Here is a 19,087-nt window from a genome sequence, read left to right as displayed (position 1 = left end):
TCTGCGAAGGGCTCATTTCAATCTTGGATCCACGCTGGGGTGGTTTTATCTGAACTGTGTTTCTTTACCTTGTGCACCATGTGGAACAGCATCAGAAGCCATAAAATTCCATTTACTGCCTCTTCTTGGAGTGCAGCGCTCAGAACATCATTGTAAAAGTAAATGGTCTTTGCTTGCCATGGTCCATCTTGCCAAATGAGTGTTGCCTGTTCCTCGTTTTCTTCGGTGTCCTTCTTTAGGTGCTGACAAATGACACGTTTAACTGCTTCTTCCACTGTATTCTCAGATCCCAACACTACATAATTCTCTCCTCATCTTCACTCTCCTTTCCAAGAGAAACCTTTGGCATTTTCTTGACCATTTTCAATGGCTCCCTTCCCACCTTTCTTCTACCTATTGAGCGAATTTAATCTTGCCCAGATAACTTGAAAGTATATGAAGAATATAAGAGCTTTCTAGCCTGTTCTTTCCTTATTGTATTAGGATTTCTTCCCTCTTTACCACACATCAGTTATGATGCTTATCTGATCAATAACCCTTTGAACTTAATCTGACATATTTCGACCTTCTTTGCATTACACATTATCAGCTTCTTCTCTTGAGAGGGACTTGGATCTGCTCTTTCCTTGGTCTTCCCTCTCCACATACGCAAATTTCTCCATTAGTTATTGCTGAAATAATCTCCTACCTGAGGAAGAATCCAAGAAATCAGCTACAGTTCATCTCAGCTACACCCACAACAACAGGTTGTCCTGAACTGGCTGGTCACTGATGTTTGATGGCCCTTTTACTTTGCTTCTATAGGACTTTCTATAAGCTCAGCCACATTTCAGAACCTTTACATTCTTTAAACCCAGGTTAAACACCTAAAGATTCCACTGGGGGGGATCTTCTCGCTCAAACTCACCCACAGCTGCTGTTAACCAGCCCAAGTGCTCCTCGTTCTAGTTGTTTCTAAGTTGTGCAGGGAAAAGGTTCATCCTTCAATATCTATATTAATTAACGCATTGTTTAAATCATCCATTGACTGTTATTCTTTCTTTCTACTTGTTAGGTTGGGTTGTCATCACTCCAGCTTTTCTTCTTTTCCTATCTCTTTGGCTCAGAACTTCACCTACTACCGCTGCAATATTATCAAAATCGCACTATCACAATTTCTCATCACTTTCATGCCACAATAGTCAGACCGCGTACATTTGGGCCAGCAGTTGGCTGCTGGAATCAGAGGATGTGATTTTCCCTCACGTCCCGCGTTTCAGCAGTTAACAGCCCTGCAAATCCTCTTGTACCGTTTCCTCTGCTTCAGAACGGGGATGCAGCAAACCCCGATCACAGTCCTGCCAGCTCCTCCTCCAGCTCCGGAGCAACGCAGGAGCTGCTGGGATGGGGGATCATGGAATCACAGAGAGTTTGGGCTGAAGGGACCTTCAAATGTCACCTTACCCACCCCTGCCATGAGCAGGGACATCTTCAGCAGCTCAGGGTGCTCAGAGCCCCGTCCAGCCTGGCCTGGGATGTCTCCAGGGATGGTTCATCCACCACCTCTCTGACCAACCTGGGCCAGGCTCTCACCACCCTCAGGGACAACGATTCAATCCTTATTACCTAATCTAAATCTCACCTCTTTGAGTTTAAAACCATCACCCCTTGTCCTATCACAACGGGCCCTGCTCAAAAGTCTGTCCCCATCTTTCTTCAGGCCCCTTTTAAGCACGGAAAGGCCGCACTAAGGTCTCCCCGGAGCTTCTCTTCCCCAGCTGAACACCCCAGCTCTCTCAGCCGTTCCTCCCAGCAGAGCTGCTCCAGCCTCGCATCATTTCTGCGGCTCCTCTGGCCCCTCTCCAGCAGGCCCAGGTCTGTGCTGTGCTCAGGACCCCAGAACTGGACGCGGTGCCCGGGGGGTCTCACAGAGCAGAGCAGAGGGGGCAATCCCCTCCCTCCACCTGCTGCCCACGGGGCTGGGGATGTAGCCCAAGATAAGATTGGCCTTTTGGGCTCCATGTGCACAACAGGGCCGGGTTTGCCACTCTCCACATCCAAGCCCCAGCACAGACCCTCCTGCTCGGGAGCTTCCCAGCCTCGCCGAGTTTCAAACGCTCTGGGTTTATCAGCGCATCAGAGCAGTTGGAAGACAGTTGAGTGTCTCCTGAGGTGCTGATAGAAGGGAAGGCTCTGCTCTTGGAGATAAGAATCCCCCTCCGAGGAGCCAGGGGAGTTCGTTGGTATCAGAGCGTCTTCCAGCGCTCTGCAGACGCGGCCTTTGAACGTGCGAGGCGGTCACGTAGGCAGCAGGCACCAGGGGCCGTGTTTTTGAGGTCAGTTAACTGAACCCCTCGCTATCACCTCTTGTCTTTTCCCAAGAGTTATTTTGCTCTTGTTGATCAAGCCTTCGCGGTGACCTCATTGGCTCACAAGGCTGTAAACTGTTGAATCCTCGTCTTTTTGGAGATAGATTATAGGCACTTCAGGAAGGTGTTTCAGCCTAAGATTTTGAATCGGTTAGAGACACAGTTTTGTAACCATCCGCCGTCCAGTTTGGGAGAAATCAAGTGTGTCTGGAGTAAACCCATCCCTGCATCATCCTGCGGCAGCAAATCCAGTGTCTGATGGTTACATGGCGTCTGATGCTCGTGTATTAGTGAAGCTGAATGTCTAAGCCACCTTTATCCAGAGGAACTCAACAGATCTAATTTCCAGTGTTGGGTAATCTGCTTGAGTGCAAAAATCAGGGTGGCTGTTCGCTGTTGTATATTCAAAGCACTCGAAAACAAGGAGCTCAAATATTTTGGTGAGGTAGAGGTTGCTTTTAAACAGCGCCGCTCTTACAGTTTCAGCATATGTTATATGGAAAAGAATAGTTCCTTTTTCATGTTAAACCTGCTGCCCGGTCATTTTGTTGGGCCCTTCCTCGCTCATTGTGAAGGATGAATGCCCAGCACAGGCAGCCCATGCTCTCAAATTCCCTGTCAGTTTTCCCTTCCAAGGGAAACCGCCCCATTTCCAAGTATAGATCTTTACATCCAACCAAGGCAGAGGGGAGGGAAATTGGAATATTGTTGAAAAATAATCCAGCTGCGAGGCAGAAATCTAAAATCGGTGCAAGAGCGCAGCTGTTGGTTCCCAAGCTGGAGGGAGAACGGTGGAAACCCTCTGCCATCTGCTGACACAAAACTCCACAGCAGAGGCTGTGGTTGGAAGCGATCACCTTATAATTAACAGCAGGAAAAAATAAGCATCTTTAAAGCATATGAGCCCTTGTCTAGGAAAAACACGATGTATTTTGGTCTAGTAAAAGCCACTGCAAACCTTTGCAGGTCTGACTTCTGAGAATGGGGACACCAGAGGCTTTTCTCAGCATAGCTCCTGGTCGGGGATTTGTACAATGTAAATCAACAAATACTTCTGTGCAGGTACCGATATACTGGCAAAACTGCGCTTTCCGCAGCTGGAGGAGTGCGTACATCCAAGTAGCAGAGTCAATATGACCTGAAAAGGTATAAGAGAAACTGAAACCTTGTTGTTACCTGCTCTTACCCATGGCAGCCTCACCTGCACGTCCACACCAAGGATGAAGTTCAAGGCAACTCAGAGGAGAAAGGTTTTAAATGCTCAGGTGGGGTTCAAGCTTTGTCAGGAAATCCTGCTGCTGCACCTCGGTGTATTTTCAGTTCTGGCCTTTGCTCCTCAGCTGAAGCTCCTTGAAATGTCCCAAGCCCGTGGGCACTTTTTTCCGGTAAGCAGCATTTCCAGGTTCTTTTTTGCTTCACGTTGCAAACCCGTTTGGGGGTTCAGAGCCCCTTCCTTGTGCCCAAGAAAGGCTCTGAGGCTGGATTTCTGTTCTTCCTTTTCCTGCGTGATAAACAACGCTGAACCTGCTGGACTGGCTGCATTTCCTAAGCATTCATTTGGTCTTATAATCACAGGATGGACTGGGTTGGAAAAGACCTCAGAGATCATCCAGTCCAAGCCTTGGTCCAACTCCAGTCCATTGACCAGATCACGGCACTAAGCGCCATGGCCAATCTCAGTTTAAAAACCTCCAGGGCCGGCGAGTCCAGCACCTCCCTGGGCAGCCATTCCAATGCCTGAATGCTTATTTATTCCTCCAGACCCTATCACCTCTCTACCCATAGATTATCACAAATACTATATGAGAAACACAGATAAGACCAGGGGTCGGACGTAGTGTCTGGCCCAGGAAGAGCAGCAAACGGCAGTGGATGAAGGAACAGACTTGATGGGAAGAAAAGCACATTTGTTTCCAAGGCACGAAGGGGCGAGAGGGCCGAGCTGGCCCAATCCTCCCCAGCAGAGCAACTTCACGACAGACAAGTGTTTTTCCAAACTCGGGAAACGTCTGGGCCAATAAACCAGGATTTCCTTTCAATCAGCCCAGAGAATTCGATCAGCGTTATTTGATGTAACATCATTGTTTTGGAGCCCAGGACTGTTTTCAAGCTGTCTCCAAAGCTATTTGTATTTTTCTTCTCTGCATCTTATTGCAGCTCTTTGGCTTTTCCTTCCCCCCGGTTATCTTTCACAACACCAAGCCTTGCCTGCGCTTCCTGTTTGGCTGCGCGGTTCGGAGTTTTCTCATTTGCTGTTATTTTTGACTTGCATCCAAAGCTTTGTATGATATTAATAGCTGTTTCACAGAACCGTAATCTTCCTCAAACCAGTACTAATATTAGCAGAAGAGCCAAGAACCACTGACCTAAGGGACTTGAGTTCTGGATTTCTCCTCTGTTCTGCCACTGCTGTCCACAACCCTGCGGAACCAGAACATCTGTCTGTCACCCACATCCCTGCTCAGCCCCTGTCCCAGGGAACCAGAACATCTGTCTGTCACCCACATCCCCGCTCAGCCGCTGTCCCGAGGAACCAGAACATCTGTCTGTCACCCACATCCCTGCTCAGCCCCTGGCCCAGGGAACCAGAACATCTGTCTGTCACCCACATCCCTGCTCAGCCCCTGTCCCAGGGAACCAGAACATCTGTCTGTCACCCACATCCCCGCTCAGCCCCTGGCCCAGGGAACCAGAACATCTGTCTGTCACCCACATCCCTGCTCAGCCCCTGGCTCAGGGAACCAGAACATCTGTCTGTCACCCACATCCCTGCTCAGCCCCTGTCCCGAGGAACCAGAACATCTGTCTGTCACCCACATCCCCGCTCAGCCCCTGGCCCAGGGAACCAGAACATCTGTCTGTCACCCACATCCCCGTTCAGCCCCTGGCCCAGGGAACCAGAACATCTGTCTGTCACCCACATCCCCGTTCAGCCCCTGTCCCGGGGAACCAGAACATCTGTCTGTCACCCACATCCCCGCTCAGCCCCTGGCCCAGGGAACCAGAACATCTGTCTGTCACCCACATCCCCGTTCAGCCCCTGGCCCAGGGAACCAGAACATCTGTCTGTCACCCACATCCCCGTTCAGCCCCTGTCCCGGGGAACCAGAACATCTGTCTGTCACCCACATCCCTGCTCAGCCCCTGGCTCAGGGAATCAGAAGATCTGTCACTTGCATGGCCCCATCCTGACCGCAGAGAAGCAGCTTGTGCAAGCCAAAGTGCACATAAAGACGATGCTTACATGAGGATTAGAAGAACTTACTGGCAGTCTAATTAATGACTCAGGGTGTTGGGTTTGCGTGGCAAGGTGTTGGGGGGGGCTAGAGGGGTGGTTTCCCCCGTATCCAATAGAGCCAACACCAGCTGCTGCCAAGATGGACCTGACGGAGGCTGAGCCCACATCCCTGCTCAGCCGCTGTCCCGAGGAACCAGAACATCTGTCTGTCACCCACATCCCCGCTCAGCCCCTGGCCCAGGGAACCAGAACATCTGTCTGTCACCCACATCCCCGCTCAGCCCCTGGCCCGGGGAACCAGAACATCTGTCTGTCACCCACATCCCTGCTCAGCCCCTGTCCCGGGGAACCAGAACATCTGTCTGTCACCCACATCCCCGCTCAGCCCCTGGCCCAGGGAACCAGAACATCTGTCTGTCACCCACATCCCCGCTCAGCCCCTGGCCCGGGGAACCAGAACATCTGTCTGTCACCCACATCCCTGCTCAGCCCCTGTCCCGAGGAACCAGAACATCTGTCTGTCACCCACATCCCTGCTCAGCCGCTGTCCCGAGGAACCAGAACATCTGTCTGTCACCCACATCCCTGCTCAGCCCCTGTCCCGAGGAACCAGAACATCTGTCTGTCACCCACATCCCTGCTCAGCCCCTGTCCCGGGGAACCAGAACATCTGTCTGTCACCCACATCCCCGCTCAGCCCCTGGCCCGGGGAACCAGAACATCTGTCTGTCACCCACATCCCTGCTCAGCCCCTGTCCCGAGGAGCCAGAACATCTGTCTGTCACCCACATCCCCGCTCAGCCCCTGTCCCAGGGAACCAGAACATCTGTCTGTCACCCACATCCCCGCTCAGCCCCTGGCCCAGGGAACCAGAACATCTGTCTGTCACCCACATCCCCGCTCAGCCCCTGGCCCGGGGAACCAGAACATCTGTCTGTCACCCACATCCCCGCTCAGCCCCTGGCCCGGGGAACCAGAACATCTGTCTGTCACCCACATCCCTGCTCAGCCCCTGTCCCGGGGAACCAGAACATCTGTCTGTCACCCACATCCCTGCTCAGGCCCTGGCCCAGGGAACCAGAACATCTGTCTGTCACCCACATCCCCGCTCAGCCCCTGTCCCGGGGAACCAGAACATCTGTCTGTCACCCACATCCCCGCTCAGCCCCTGGCTCAGGGAACCAGAACATCTGTCTGTCACCCACATCCGCGCTCAGCCCCTGGCTCAGGGAATCAGAACATCTGTCACTTGCATGGCCCCATCCTGCCCGCAGAGAAGCAGCTTGTGCAAGCCAAAGTGCACATAAAGACGATGCTTACATGAGGATTAGAAGAACTTACTGGCAGTCTAATTAATGACTCAGGGTGTTGGGTTTGCGTGGCAAGGTGTTGGGGGGGGCTAGAGGGGTGGTTTCCCCCGTATCCAATAGAGCCAACACCAGCTGCTGCCAAGATGGACCTGACGCAGGCTGAGCCCATCAGTGGTGGTGTCAGCACCTCTGGGGTAACAGATTTTAAAAGGTGAGGAAAAAACCCAGCTGTGCAACTGTAGCCGAAGAGAGGAGGTGACGATATGTGAGAGAAATAACTGCAGATACAAGGGCAGTGAAGGAGAACAGGCAGGAGGTGCTCCTGGTGCCAGAGCAGATTCCCCTGAAGCCCGTGGTGAAGACCCTGGTGCCCCTGCAGCCATGGAGGGAAACGGTGGAGCAGATCCCCACGTGCAGCCTCGGGAGGTCCATGGTGGAGCAGATCATAGAATCACTTTGGTTGGAAAAGCCCCTCAAGATCACGAAGTCCAACCCTTGCCCACTCCTGGCACTACCCCATGTCCCTGAGAACCTCATCTCCGTTTGTCCAACCCTCCAGGGATGGTGACTCCAGCACTGCCCTGGGCAGCCTGTTCAATGCCCCACAGCCCTTTGGGGAAGAAATTGTTCCCCACATCCAACCTCAACCTCCCCTGGCGCAACTTGAGGCCGTTTCCTCTCATCTCTGAACTCGCTCCAGCACCTCAAGCTCTTTCTTGGCTTGAGGGGCCCAAAACTGCCCACAGCATTGGGAGTTTGGCCTCCCCAGGTCTCAGCACAGGGGCGGTCACTGCCCTGGGCCTGCTGGCCACACCAGTGCTGGCACCAGCCAGGATGCTGTGGTCTCTTGGCCACCTGTGCACCCGCTGGCTCATGTTCAGCCACTGGCACCAAAACCTCCAGAGCCTTTTCCAGGCGCTCTTCCCCACCCTGTCACATTCATGGGGTTGTTGTGACCCCGGTGCAGGACCCACACTGGAGCAGTTCCTGGAGGAGTGCATCCCAGAGGAAGGACTCACGTTGGAGAAGTTCATGGAGAACTGGCTCCCATGGGAGGGACCCCAGGCTGGAGCAGAGGAAGAGTGTGAAGAGTCCTCCTGGGAAGAGGAAGGAGCAGCAGATACATGAGATGAACCGACCACAACCCCCTTCCTGTCCCCCTGCAGCACTTGTGGGGAGGAGGTGGAGAACTTGGGAGTGAAGTTGAACAAGCGATCACTTACAGCCATCTGGTTACAGCAGCGCTAGAAACTAATATCCAGCTTACTCCACTTCTAGTAAAGGTCTTTATTAATAGGGAAAAAGATAAAATAGACAGAAGTATGCTCACTCCTTCCTTAGCATCCTGAGGGGGGAAATCATAGGGCTGGGCTTTTTCTTCTTCACCGGGAGAAATATGATAAGATTGATGGTTTCTTCCTCTTCAGTTTAGGGTCTATTTTGGGTTATTTTTTAATGTCTTTTCTCTTGCTTCCTATACTTGAATCTTTCTTCACAGAGTTGCAATTCCATGTTACATCCAGATATACATTTATGTTTTACCTCTGTTTTTTCTGTCACCTGTGTCCTCCAATGACCAGTCATCCATCCCTGATGAGGCGCAGCCACTGGCCCTCAGTTACGCAAAACTATGCAAATTTAAATTTTAATATACTGGAAATCGATTAGGTAACAGCCACCTTGTTGCTAGGCAGTTGTGTTACAGGTAAACAAGCTGAACAAAGCACAGGGAAGTTCCAGGCAGGTCAGGACACACCCAGATGAAATCCAGTTGATGGTCCCAGTGCCAGAGTCCTACGGGGGCTTTTACTCAGGATTTACATTCTCCTCCTTCTTAGAAAGTGCCAGGCTGAGGTGCAGATCAAGCAGCACTCCAGGGCTGAGCTCAGATCCTGCTGCTCAGAGCACTGTTTCTCTTCTCATTCATCCAGATCCCAGCCCCATTTTGTGAAGCAGCTCAAGACAGGGAGAGCAGGACACCTTCTTTTCCTCGTTTCCGCTTTTCTCAGTTTCGTTTCCCTCGAGACAAATTGATTACTCAGAGAGAAGGAAGCGGTCTCTCTATTTAATGTATCTGTCTATAAATGACAGACTCTGATCTGCCCGGTGGAAGACGCAGCTCGAGCCATCGCTCCGCACCACGCTCCCACCTTAGAGTTGCTGTGGATCAGAACTAAGTGCTGCACGAGAAATTAACTCTCTTCAATTATCAGAATTCTGTCCTTCGCAACCAATAAGAAGGTGGCTTCCTCCATGAGATCCCTGACTGCTGAGGGGTCTCGCTGAGGGCGAAGCAATTGGCCTGTCCAATTGCATTAAATGCAAATGTAGCAAGAGCTCGCTGCCGATTAAGGAGCATATAGATGTGATTATATCCGCATTAATCCTTTGAAGCGTGTGCGTGCTTGTCCCTGCCTGAACACACTGAACAGAGGGTTTGCTTTCCTGCACTGGTACCTACTTCAGAGGAATCACTACAACAACATACTCAGCCCTGTTTCTGGGGCCAAACTGAGGTTTTTAATATTCTTTGATCAATAACTACTTCAAAATTCTTTTCCAAATTATTTCTCCTGTGCGACAACTGGCATCTCTTCGCAGCCTAAGGCAACCAGAGTGTGAATCACCAGAGATAAACCCTTTCTTCAGTTTTCATTGCCCATTCCCCCAGGCTCACGTTAGGTCTGGCTTTATCTCTGGTGTGTCCCGTCTACTTTTGGACTCGATCCTGAGGGGCTCTTCCAACCAAAAGAATACTATGATTCTACTCAGTGGAACTTCCCTGCGGGCATGGGTGGGCATACACACCCACCCCAGCATCACAGCCGTGTTCCCAAGCACTGGTAGGGCTACCGCTGTGCCCAGCAGGTGCCGGTGCCTTGCCAGGGTGTCCCCAAACCCCACCTGGAGCCATGGGGACCAAGGCAGATGTCCCTCAGCAAACCCATCACAGCACCACAGCGTCCCGCAACAGGTGCTGCTTAAAACTCCACAGCATGCGCAAAGAAGCGTTAGCCAGAGTACAGAATCACACAGAACGTAATGATTTACCAAACCGCACAGATTAGGACAGTATTCCAAAGCTCAGTAAAAACAGCCACTTTATAAACTTCAGTACATGTTCCACAAGTCTTTTCACGCAGCACTAGGCAAGGTTACACATCCCGATGTGGGAAAACAGGGGCTCCCAAAAGCAAGGGTGTTATTAAACCACCCTCATTCCCCTCACCAGTGTGAGCAGCACTAGTAACTCATTTAGCCAACCCAGGAATCATCTGGGTTTGCATCTACAGACACTCCTCTACAAAATTTTCCCCTTGTAAACAAGGATCAGGAATTGTTTCTTTAGAAAAAGCCACAGTCGCTCCGGCAGTTCGTTAAGCAGAGCATCGTTAGCCCATCAGAGAAATGCCACACTGCCATCCTCAGGACTGAGGGCTGCACGACCACAGCCCCGGTCCAGAATTACAGACCTGTGCGCTGTTGGGACGACTGGATTCGGACAAAGTTCTATCGGTTTTCACGCTGCAGTGACACCCAATGTGGAGTTTCAAAAAACAAGAACTAAAACTACATATGACCCCTGTACGACCGTTCCACTTCATATGGCTAGAGGACTGGATGCTATGGAAAAGTGGCAATGAGTTCCTCTAGCAGATTTAATTAACGCTTAAAACACACCCTGCTAGTTACTTTCTTCACCAATACTAAATACAGCACAGCATTAGTTAATAAAAATACATTGCACGATAAAATCCCATTAAAAGTCTCAGTTAAGCTGAAAGATAAAAGGAAAAAAATCATATTACATAAGCTGCCGAGGGCCGCGGTGAGGACTTGCGCTTATTGTACTCATGCATATCGGTGTGCAAACGCTGGGACGGCACTAACGCCCAGGTCCACGTCACTTCAGCAGAGGAGAGGAAAAGAAGTTGCCCTGATGCCCAAGCTGGGTTGTTGATTTGCTTTTGCTCCCAAATCTAGTTCAAAAGAAGTAGAAAAACATCGGGTTTGGATTTAGGATACAGAGATGTAACATTTTTCCTTTCCCAGGGGTCATTCACTCAAATTTTACCCACATCCCAAAGCGTTCCTCTGCCTACCATAAGATGATGCGCACTAATCATTACGCACTGTTACTACAGCGCTGACTGAGGGAGAGCTGATGGAGTAGTAAACCCAGGCCAGTCCCAGAACTGGGTCCAAATGTCTATTTTTAGTTCTCGTTGAACACCCAAAGCACCCACAGCCATCCCAATACCTCTGATAGCACCCAGGGGCGCTTACCTGGGGGTGGTTTTGCTGAAGGTAGCACGGACCCTCTGGGACAGGGAACTAGACGATGGTGTCTTGCAGAGCTGGTGTTCCGGAGTGGTGAGGGGGCCAAGCATGCTCACTGTCAAAAAGAAAGAGGCAGTGAAGCGAGCAACATGAGGACAGCTGAAGTTTTCATTGCCATGCAATGAGCATTAGATATTCCCTAGCATCTGTCAAATACACTAGACAAATCTGGTATTTTCTGGCACGCATTTCTTCGCTCTTCCTCCATAAAACATGCAGGGATGGTCAACTCCAACAGTCTCACGAGCAGCTTTGATTGAGGGTCATTATTTTTCACGCAGCAGTTGCACAGAAGCACCCCAGGGTTACCTTTAGCATCTGGTGTCTGCGGAGTGGAGTAGGCATTGACGTTCTCAATTACATGCGCTGGGTCAATGTTTTCTTGCTCCACCATCATCAGCTGGCTCCAGTAATCCATCGGTAGCAGCAGAAGTCGCTCCACTACCTACAGAGACACCGCAAGTAGCCAATGTCACAAGCCAGCACGCAGCTTTGACGCACTGACACCAGACAGGCACTGCCTCAGCTACCTCTGATATCCCATTTTAAAGAATTCAAATGAATTATATTCACTCCAGTCCGTCCTTTCTGCTGACCTACCTTGGGCTGCCGCTTAGTGTCTTGCAGGAGTGTCATAGGGTCAGGATCAGGTACTGCATGGGCAACTATTGTGGGGCCAAACACCTTGGCCAAGTTGGTAATGTCCATTTTAGTCTCCGGGCTCTGAGCCACCCTATATTAAAAGAAATTAAGACAGAATGCAGCCGCTCCCCTTCACTTCTCATACAATTCTCCCATCCCACACCCATTTCAGTCTCTGAACAAGCAGGTTTTCTCTAGAATTAGGGCTCACAACCAGTAACAAGAGCCAATTAGAGACAGCACCAGTGGCAACATCGCTCTTTCAGAACTACTGATCCACTTGAACCTACCTCTGCAGGTGGATCATGAGGAAAGCCAGGGTGTCCCTGTTGGCCTGCGGAAGTTCCCCAACTGCTTGGTACATCGCAGCGATGCTGTTGTCTTCATCCGAGATTTCTGGGGAAAAGAAACATTTAGGCCTCAAAAAATAGTCCCAGAGGCAGAGCTGCAGTTTTATCCTCACAGCAACGGCTGCGCGACAAAAAAGGAAGCCAGAAACTTCATATGCCTTTGTAATATTTTTTGTATCCTGCCAGGACACCAAGTAATAGAATTTATGTCTTTTTTTCTTCCAAAACAGCACAGCGAAGAGAGGTTTTCTCAGCATATTACACATCATCAACACAAGTGCAAGGGTTCCATGGAGCACACACGACAGCTAAACCTGTGCCCATCAAGCCTAAGGAAAGGGTTGGAGATGTCATTTCACAATTCCTTACCTGCAGCTTCCATAAAAGTCTTGTTTAACCGGAAAGTGAGAAGAGGTTCTTTGAGGTTGCGCAGGAAGTCCTTGAGAAGGCCGCAGATAGCGTGGACATCGTCTACTTTGCTGAGCAAAGGAATCGTTTTTCCTCTAAGAAACTTCTCCTTCAGTTCCCTCACTGTCTTGTCGCAGCCCGATATCCGGTAAAGGCCCGTCTGGAACAGAAATCGTTGCTTAGTGGCAGAACATCAACTGTGCGCACAACGCTGACATTCTTCTGCTCCCACTTTCTCTCCACACAGACACTGTTGCTCACTCACAGTCACTCACTTAACAGCACTATCCGCATCATAAATAAGAGATATTTAGGTTAACAATTTGTTTCCCTAACACCGCAACCCATTTCATTAGCACAGTTTCACACCTCGTTTTCTTTTTACCTCACGCAGCCCTCGCTGCTCAATCTCATTAACACAGTGCACTATGATGGAAGGGATCATTGGAGGAGTGGAAGGGACAAAGTCCATCAAGGTCCCCTGAAAGACAGAAGGGAAAATAAGAAAAAAGATGCTCAGTCTTCAAGACATGGAAAATACTCTCTCGGGAATTAAAAACCAAGCATTTTTTCCTCTTCCTCAGCCCAGAGATTCGTAGAATCAGTTTAGTTGGAATAGACCTTCAAAATCATGGAGTCCAAGAGTTAACCCACCCCTGGCACTACCTTATGTCCCTGAGAACCTCATCTCCGTCCGTTCAACCCCAGGGATGGTGACTCCAGCACTGCCCTGGGCAGCCTGTTCAATGCCCCACAGCCCTTTGGGGAAGAAATTGTTCCCAAGATCCAACCTCAACCTCCCCGGCACAACCTGAGGACGTTTCCTCTCATCCTGTTGCTTGTTCCTTGGGAGAAGATGCCAAAAACCTCTGTGCTACAAGAATGACACTACGCCCATCAGCACAGTGAGCTGCCACTCAGAGCTGCCACGTTCACAACTCACCACCCTCCTTGGTGGGCATTCCCACCAACCCCCTTCTCAAATGATACATTAACAAGCTCATTGGTGTTTTTTTAGGCCGCTCTGAGCAACAGGAGCTCTCCTGTAGAAAGGAGACTTGTTGGAGCCTAAACACACTCCAGCTCTAACCAAATACGAGCCCCACGCTCACCCTCCAGCCTCACCTCGCCGATTCTGACAGGAGTCCCTGTCAGGGTGGGGATGCAGGGGAGAGGACAGCGGTCCCGACACTCCGGGTGAGCGACCACACGGCAATCTCTGCACTTCAGGGAGATTTTCCCAAATTTTACTCTTTTTCCACATGGAACGCATGATTCTGGCTTGATAACCTAATGATTCAAAGGATATAGATGGGAAGAGATTAGTGCAATGTAGTAACTCAGCAGGACTCAGATTGGCCAGCCACATGGGATAATACATTCCCCAATCCATGCAGGCAACAGTTAATATGGACTTGAGACACCATGGCCAGTAGCCTCTTGGTATCCCACACGTTTAAAAATGGAAGGAGACGCTTGCTCAAGTTCCTCCTGCCTGCAGACCTACCGTCTTGGAAACAAAGTCATGCAGCCTCACTCCCCCGTTGTTCTGCGGGGTGCTAGAGCCATCAGTCTCCGCTTTGGACTCCAGCGCCTTGCTGCCCAAGCTCGACTCGCTGCTCCAAGGCTGCAAAGGACCTGAAAGAGAGAAGGGGAGAAGCGTTGACCAAACGGAATCACCCCCCACATAACCTTTGCTTCAAAGCAAGTGCATTGTAAAGCACAGGCAGCTGTGGGGTCCTGGAGGGAGGTCAGTGTAACATTTTGGGATAGAGTAGTTGCTCCAGGACTAGGACAAGCGGAGATGCGACACCCACCACTCTTCCTTCGGCTGCTCAGACCGTAAGGCACAGTCTGGATAGTAGAGATGGCTTCAATCGGGCCACCGTCACTGGGGACCATGACAGTTGTCTTTGCTACTATGGATTCATTGCCCTGTAACAAACACACAGTTGGTGACAGCAATACCGACATGATGTGGGATTTTTCTAGTTTGTTGGCCCCAGAAACAGGTGTGCGGTATGACCAACCGCTTTAAACCCACGCAAACCCAGCTGGAACCACCATACCTGGTCCACTGTGGAGCTGATTGATCTGGATTTCTTCTGAGGACCTGGTGGGCCTTCAACGAACTGCCTGGAAGACCGCTGAAAAGAGACACTACGTTTGTCTGTGTGGCAGGTATGCTGTTGACTTGGTGTTGTCCTGGTTCAGTGTAACTAGGAGGACTGGCCAATTGTCTGCACACACCACAGATGCGTTAAGTTCTTCCACAGTACCTGTTCTTCATGGCAACCTTGAAGATGCCATGAAGTATCAGGAGGCTTCAACATACTCCTTTTTTCAAATAATTTTCCTAGCCAGCCTCATAATCCGGTTCAGAGAAAAGAAAGAAAGGAGAAGGCGAAAAAGAAGAAAAAAGAGGCAATTAAGCAAGTCCCAGACTTTGCTAGCGATGATTTCAGGCTGTCCTTTCCCACCTGTGCATACTGCACACTAGCAGCAGATGAGAACAAGCCCAAGCTCCTTTACAGAACAGAAAACAATATTCACTTCTGACATGATTTTCCCTAATCCAGTAGCTGTTAGTAACCTTCAAAAGTGCTTTCTTGCAAACTCTAGGCCATAACAGAACAAGATACACAGAACTCCACAGTCATTGTCAGTAGGAAAACAACAACAACATCAGAATTAACTTTCAATCTAAATCCACACAGCAGGTCTGAATTACAGCGGAAGCACATCCAGCTGAAGTTTGATCGCTATTCGCAGCTCAGACCTCATTCGAGGTGGCTGCAGGATGACAGATGGTGACATTGTGTCAGCTAAGGCTAACAATGGAATCTATTTGAGGGGGAAGAACCGAACATACCCGCTTCTCTCTCCTTTTCAGCCTGACAGTTTTCACCACCGAGGAATCCCAGTCCTGTGGGAAATACACGACGCCGGTTAGTTCTGTGTAAATACCACACAGCCCCTGGCCAGGACTTACATTACGTTTTAGGCAACAGTGCACCAGAGAAATGCAAAGCAGCTCTACCAGTTGAACACCACAGCGATCTAAACACAAGGGGTCTCCAGAGATTAACCCACACCCCTAAGGCTTGACAGGGGAGGAAAACTTTACAACTTGGAGTTACATTACCAGTGACTCATCGGTCTTGTCAAAGCTGATGTCTGACAGAATTGAGCCAGATTCATCTATTGTAGACAGCCTAAAAATCAAAGATTAAAGGAAACTTGTATTGGTTTGGCTTTTAGTCAGCCACGGTTCCAGAACAATCTTACTGACTCAGAAAAGCTGCGTTTCAAACTGGAATAAAACCTAAAACTCTGTCGATATGGGTGCAGCGTGTATCACAGAGGCACGCGGCTGGATTGATATGTGGCACTTGTGCTGCTCAGACATATGTCACTTACCTTTTGTTGCCTGTACCGCCAAGAGAAGCCTGCGGCCTGTTCAAGAAGGCGAGGGCAGACTTCTGTTCCTCGCTTAGCTGAATGCTCCCAGACGCATCACACATGAGCAGCTCTCGAATCAGTTGTATTTGCCGCTCCTGTGAAGGGAGATTAATACCAGAAGCAGGACAAACTGTGTTTGACTACATTATGAACCAAGCTGAAGTGTGCGAGATACCACACAGACAGGCTCTCAGAAGTCATGTCAATAGGCTGCTAGCGGCTGCAAAGCCATACAAATAGCAACCAGTCGCCTTTTTCCAGACCAAAGCAGGACGTTACGATGAGGGACGCAGCCAATTTGTTGTTAAGTTTTTCCCTCCCCGGTAAAAACGTTACAGTGAGTACCAGTCCTTATTTTCCACAGATCACTGCAGTTTAATCACCTTGTCTCCACACTCTAAAGAGCTCACTGGTAAGAAAGGAATTACTCACCAGCTTTTCACAGTCCATTTCAGCTTTTTGCCTTCGTTTGATCTCCACATCCACTTGATTACGAGCATGTTTCAGCTTCACATCCAAAGCGCTACGTTCAGCTTCCGTTTTCATGAAAAGATCTTTGTACCTGACAAGCTCGTGCTCTGTTTTCTGCCATTTTTTCCGGTACTCTTCAAAGTTCTTGGCTAACTGGATGAACTCTGGACAGAAAACACAAACATCTTTGGCTGCCCAGGCACACAGACGAGTTGCAGCAGCCTTCCTTTCACTGACAGTAGATATCTATTAATATGACAACGGAAAACCCCTCAAATCCGGCTACCTGTAGCAGTCTTATTACCCATAAATCATCAATAACAGCTAATAATGTTTGTGTGCTTAGAACTTCATAGCAAACACAGCACAACCCACTTGAGAAAGAGAACTTACGGCATAGGTTCCCTTCGCTTAAAACTTCAGCCTGGCGCATAAGTTGATCATAGTGGCTCCTCAAGTTCAGCACCGAGGTCTCCATCCTCCTGCCAAGAAACCAGAGCTAAATAAACAGCCCAGCCCTTTCTTCCCACCTCCCGACAGAAAACCGCGTTACCAGCCCAAAGCAAAGAGAATTAGCTTCAGAATTAATGGGGTTTGAGTTTTAGAAGCTGAACAAACCAAGATGCATTAACAGTTATGGTTTACGGAGATATACGGATTTAAATTCTTTCCTAGGGAATGAAGCTCTTCACCCCTCCGCAGCTTACAGCCAGCAGAGCCACAGAGAACAGCAGTACAGCTCCCCCACCATTGTTTCAAATAACCTCCAGTTTAATAGAGAGGCTCAGAACTCACGGCAAGATGGGGGACCCCAAATCATTGTCCTTCTGGAAGGTGCAGAACACAGCTCGTGCCCTGTCTACTAATAACTTGGCACTATATAGGCCACCAAAAATCTGCAAGCTCTCAAAGCTTTGTGAGATAAAAATAGAAGCAACGTTCCGGGGAATTTTAATATAGTTTTAAATTTAGCTGCATTTCAAGTTACAGCTCCCACCGCAAATAGCTGTTAAAATTCCAACACTCAGCACATTTTCCTCAAACAGCAGCAAAAATGGCGTAAACAGAAGCAACGAAGAGGAAAGGCTCCAGCTCAGCAACACAGAAATGGCTTCGTTAATAGCAGAGATTGCTGGGGAACACGGGGCAGCCTGGGCTGAGGACCCTGCACCAGCAGCAGGTGCTGATGAAGCTGGGAGAGGTGCCAGGAGGACAACACAGAACCCCAGAATGTCAGGGGTTGGAAGGGACCTCGAAAGCTCACCCAGTCCAACCCCCCTGTTGGAGCAGGAACACCTGGATGAGGTGACACAGGAAGGCACCCGCTGAACGCTGAGGCATTGCCATGGAAAGCTTCAAAGTACTCACAGTTACAGGCGCAGAGATGTCTTGGGGATTTCTACAATACGTAGACTACAAGGTGCAGAAGAGCTCTCTACTAAAAGGCCCTTTTCTGCTGTTTGGAGTCTATTAATTTATGGCAAAGAGCACCTCAACAGCTTCGTGCCTTAATTACCAGCCCCACGAGCCTTCGCCCCGCGCCCAGCTCGGCGGTAGAAGCCGGGGAGAGCGAAAGAACGAGGCCGGGGCACCCAGAGCCCCGCGGCTGCCGGGGGCAGCGAGGAAAGGCCTCTGAGGAAACGGGCGCCGGGCCCGCCCAGGGCGCCGGCTGGGCAGCGCCCCGCGGCCGGGGAGAGGGCCCCGCGGCCCGGGGAAGTCCCGGAATGGGACACCGGGACTCGGGGAAAGGCCCAGGACCGGTGAGGGACCGGGAAGCGACCGGGACCCGCCGTTTTCCCTCAGCGCCCCCGCACACTCACCTGGGCCGCCGGCCCGGCGCGAGCTCCGGCTGCAACCGCCCGGCCCAACCGCCCCGCACTTCGGTTTGAATCCCTGCCGCCCAGCCAATCCCAGCGTCTTCTCCACCCTCCCGGCCTCTCATTGGCTCCGTTCGCCGGGCGGCTGAAGCCAAACTGGCGCCATGTCTGCTGAGGGCGTGGTCTCTCAACTGTTGGTTGCCGGCTCCAACGAGCGTTGCTTAGCAACAGAGCGGGCGGGGACGCCGGCAAGGCCCAGACCCCCGCAACCACGGGCCGGAGCGCGGCCATTGGCACCAGAGCGGCTGTTTTGGGGGGGAAACGCTGTTTACAGTCCAAAACCCGGCTGTGATTTTAAGCAAAGCCATTGGCACAGGCTACGGTGGGCCCGAGCGCCAGTTCTGCCGAGCTCTGTAAGGCCTGCGCAAGGTGCTGGATGCAACCCATAGCTGATTTATTAATAGAGCATTGATACTTCACCAGGAAGCAGTTTATTAAGTGTTTTGTTTCAGAAATATGATGCCTCGACTGATTTTTGTCTCTGAAACGTCGATCCGTCCTGCATGCCAAAAGGCAGAGCCCTATCGCAAGCCGCCTACGAATCTTCCATTTGCAGACGTTTAATATGCAAACCGATAAAACACAAACCAAAACCCAACAATTACAAGAAGCAAAGCCACATAATCATAAAATAACAATG

General features: G+C 50.4%; 1 protein-coding gene across 2 annotated transcripts; it reads right to left on the bottom strand.

The window, feature by feature from the left end:
- Window positions 1–9,980: 9,980 nt before the first annotated feature.
- Window positions 9,981–18,492, bottom strand: RACGAP1 (Rac GTPase activating protein 1). 2 transcript variants are annotated; one of them, XM_065859023.2, is made up of 17 exons: window positions 18,391–18,492; window positions 16,964–17,052; window positions 16,532–16,734; window positions 16,058–16,194; window positions 15,783–15,852; window positions 15,510–15,563; window positions 14,707–14,784; window positions 14,455–14,572; window positions 14,145–14,275; window positions 13,763–13,927; window positions 13,023–13,118; window positions 12,599–12,797; window positions 12,170–12,275; window positions 11,838–11,970; window positions 11,547–11,682; window positions 11,184–11,292; window positions 9,981–10,876 (listed from the first exon to the last, which is right to left on the bottom strand). In XM_065859023.2, the coding sequence occupies exons 2-17, from the start codon at window positions 17,046–17,048 to the stop codon at window positions 10,801–10,803; spliced, it is 1,896 nt and encodes a 631-aa protein (XP_065715095.2). In that variant the 5' UTR covers window positions 17,049–17,052; window positions 18,391–18,492; the 3' UTR covers window positions 9,981–10,800. The 2 variants fall into 2 exon arrangements, with proteins under 2 accessions (XP_065715095.2, XP_065715096.2); XM_065859024.2 differs by lacking the exon at window positions 18,391–18,492 and adding an exon at window positions 17,939–18,173.
- Window positions 18,493–19,087: the final 595 nt, after the last annotated feature.

This window comes from Patagioenas fasciata, chromosome 28, assembly GCF_037038585.1.
Source record: "Patagioenas fasciata isolate bPatFas1 chromosome 28, bPatFas1.hap1, whole genome shotgun sequence".
In the NCBI taxonomy this organism is placed as follows: domain Eukaryota; kingdom Metazoa; phylum Chordata; class Aves; order Columbiformes; family Columbidae; genus Patagioenas; species Patagioenas fasciata.
Note: the sequence above shows the minus strand (reverse complement) of the source record. Positions and strands in the feature narration are given on the sequence as shown.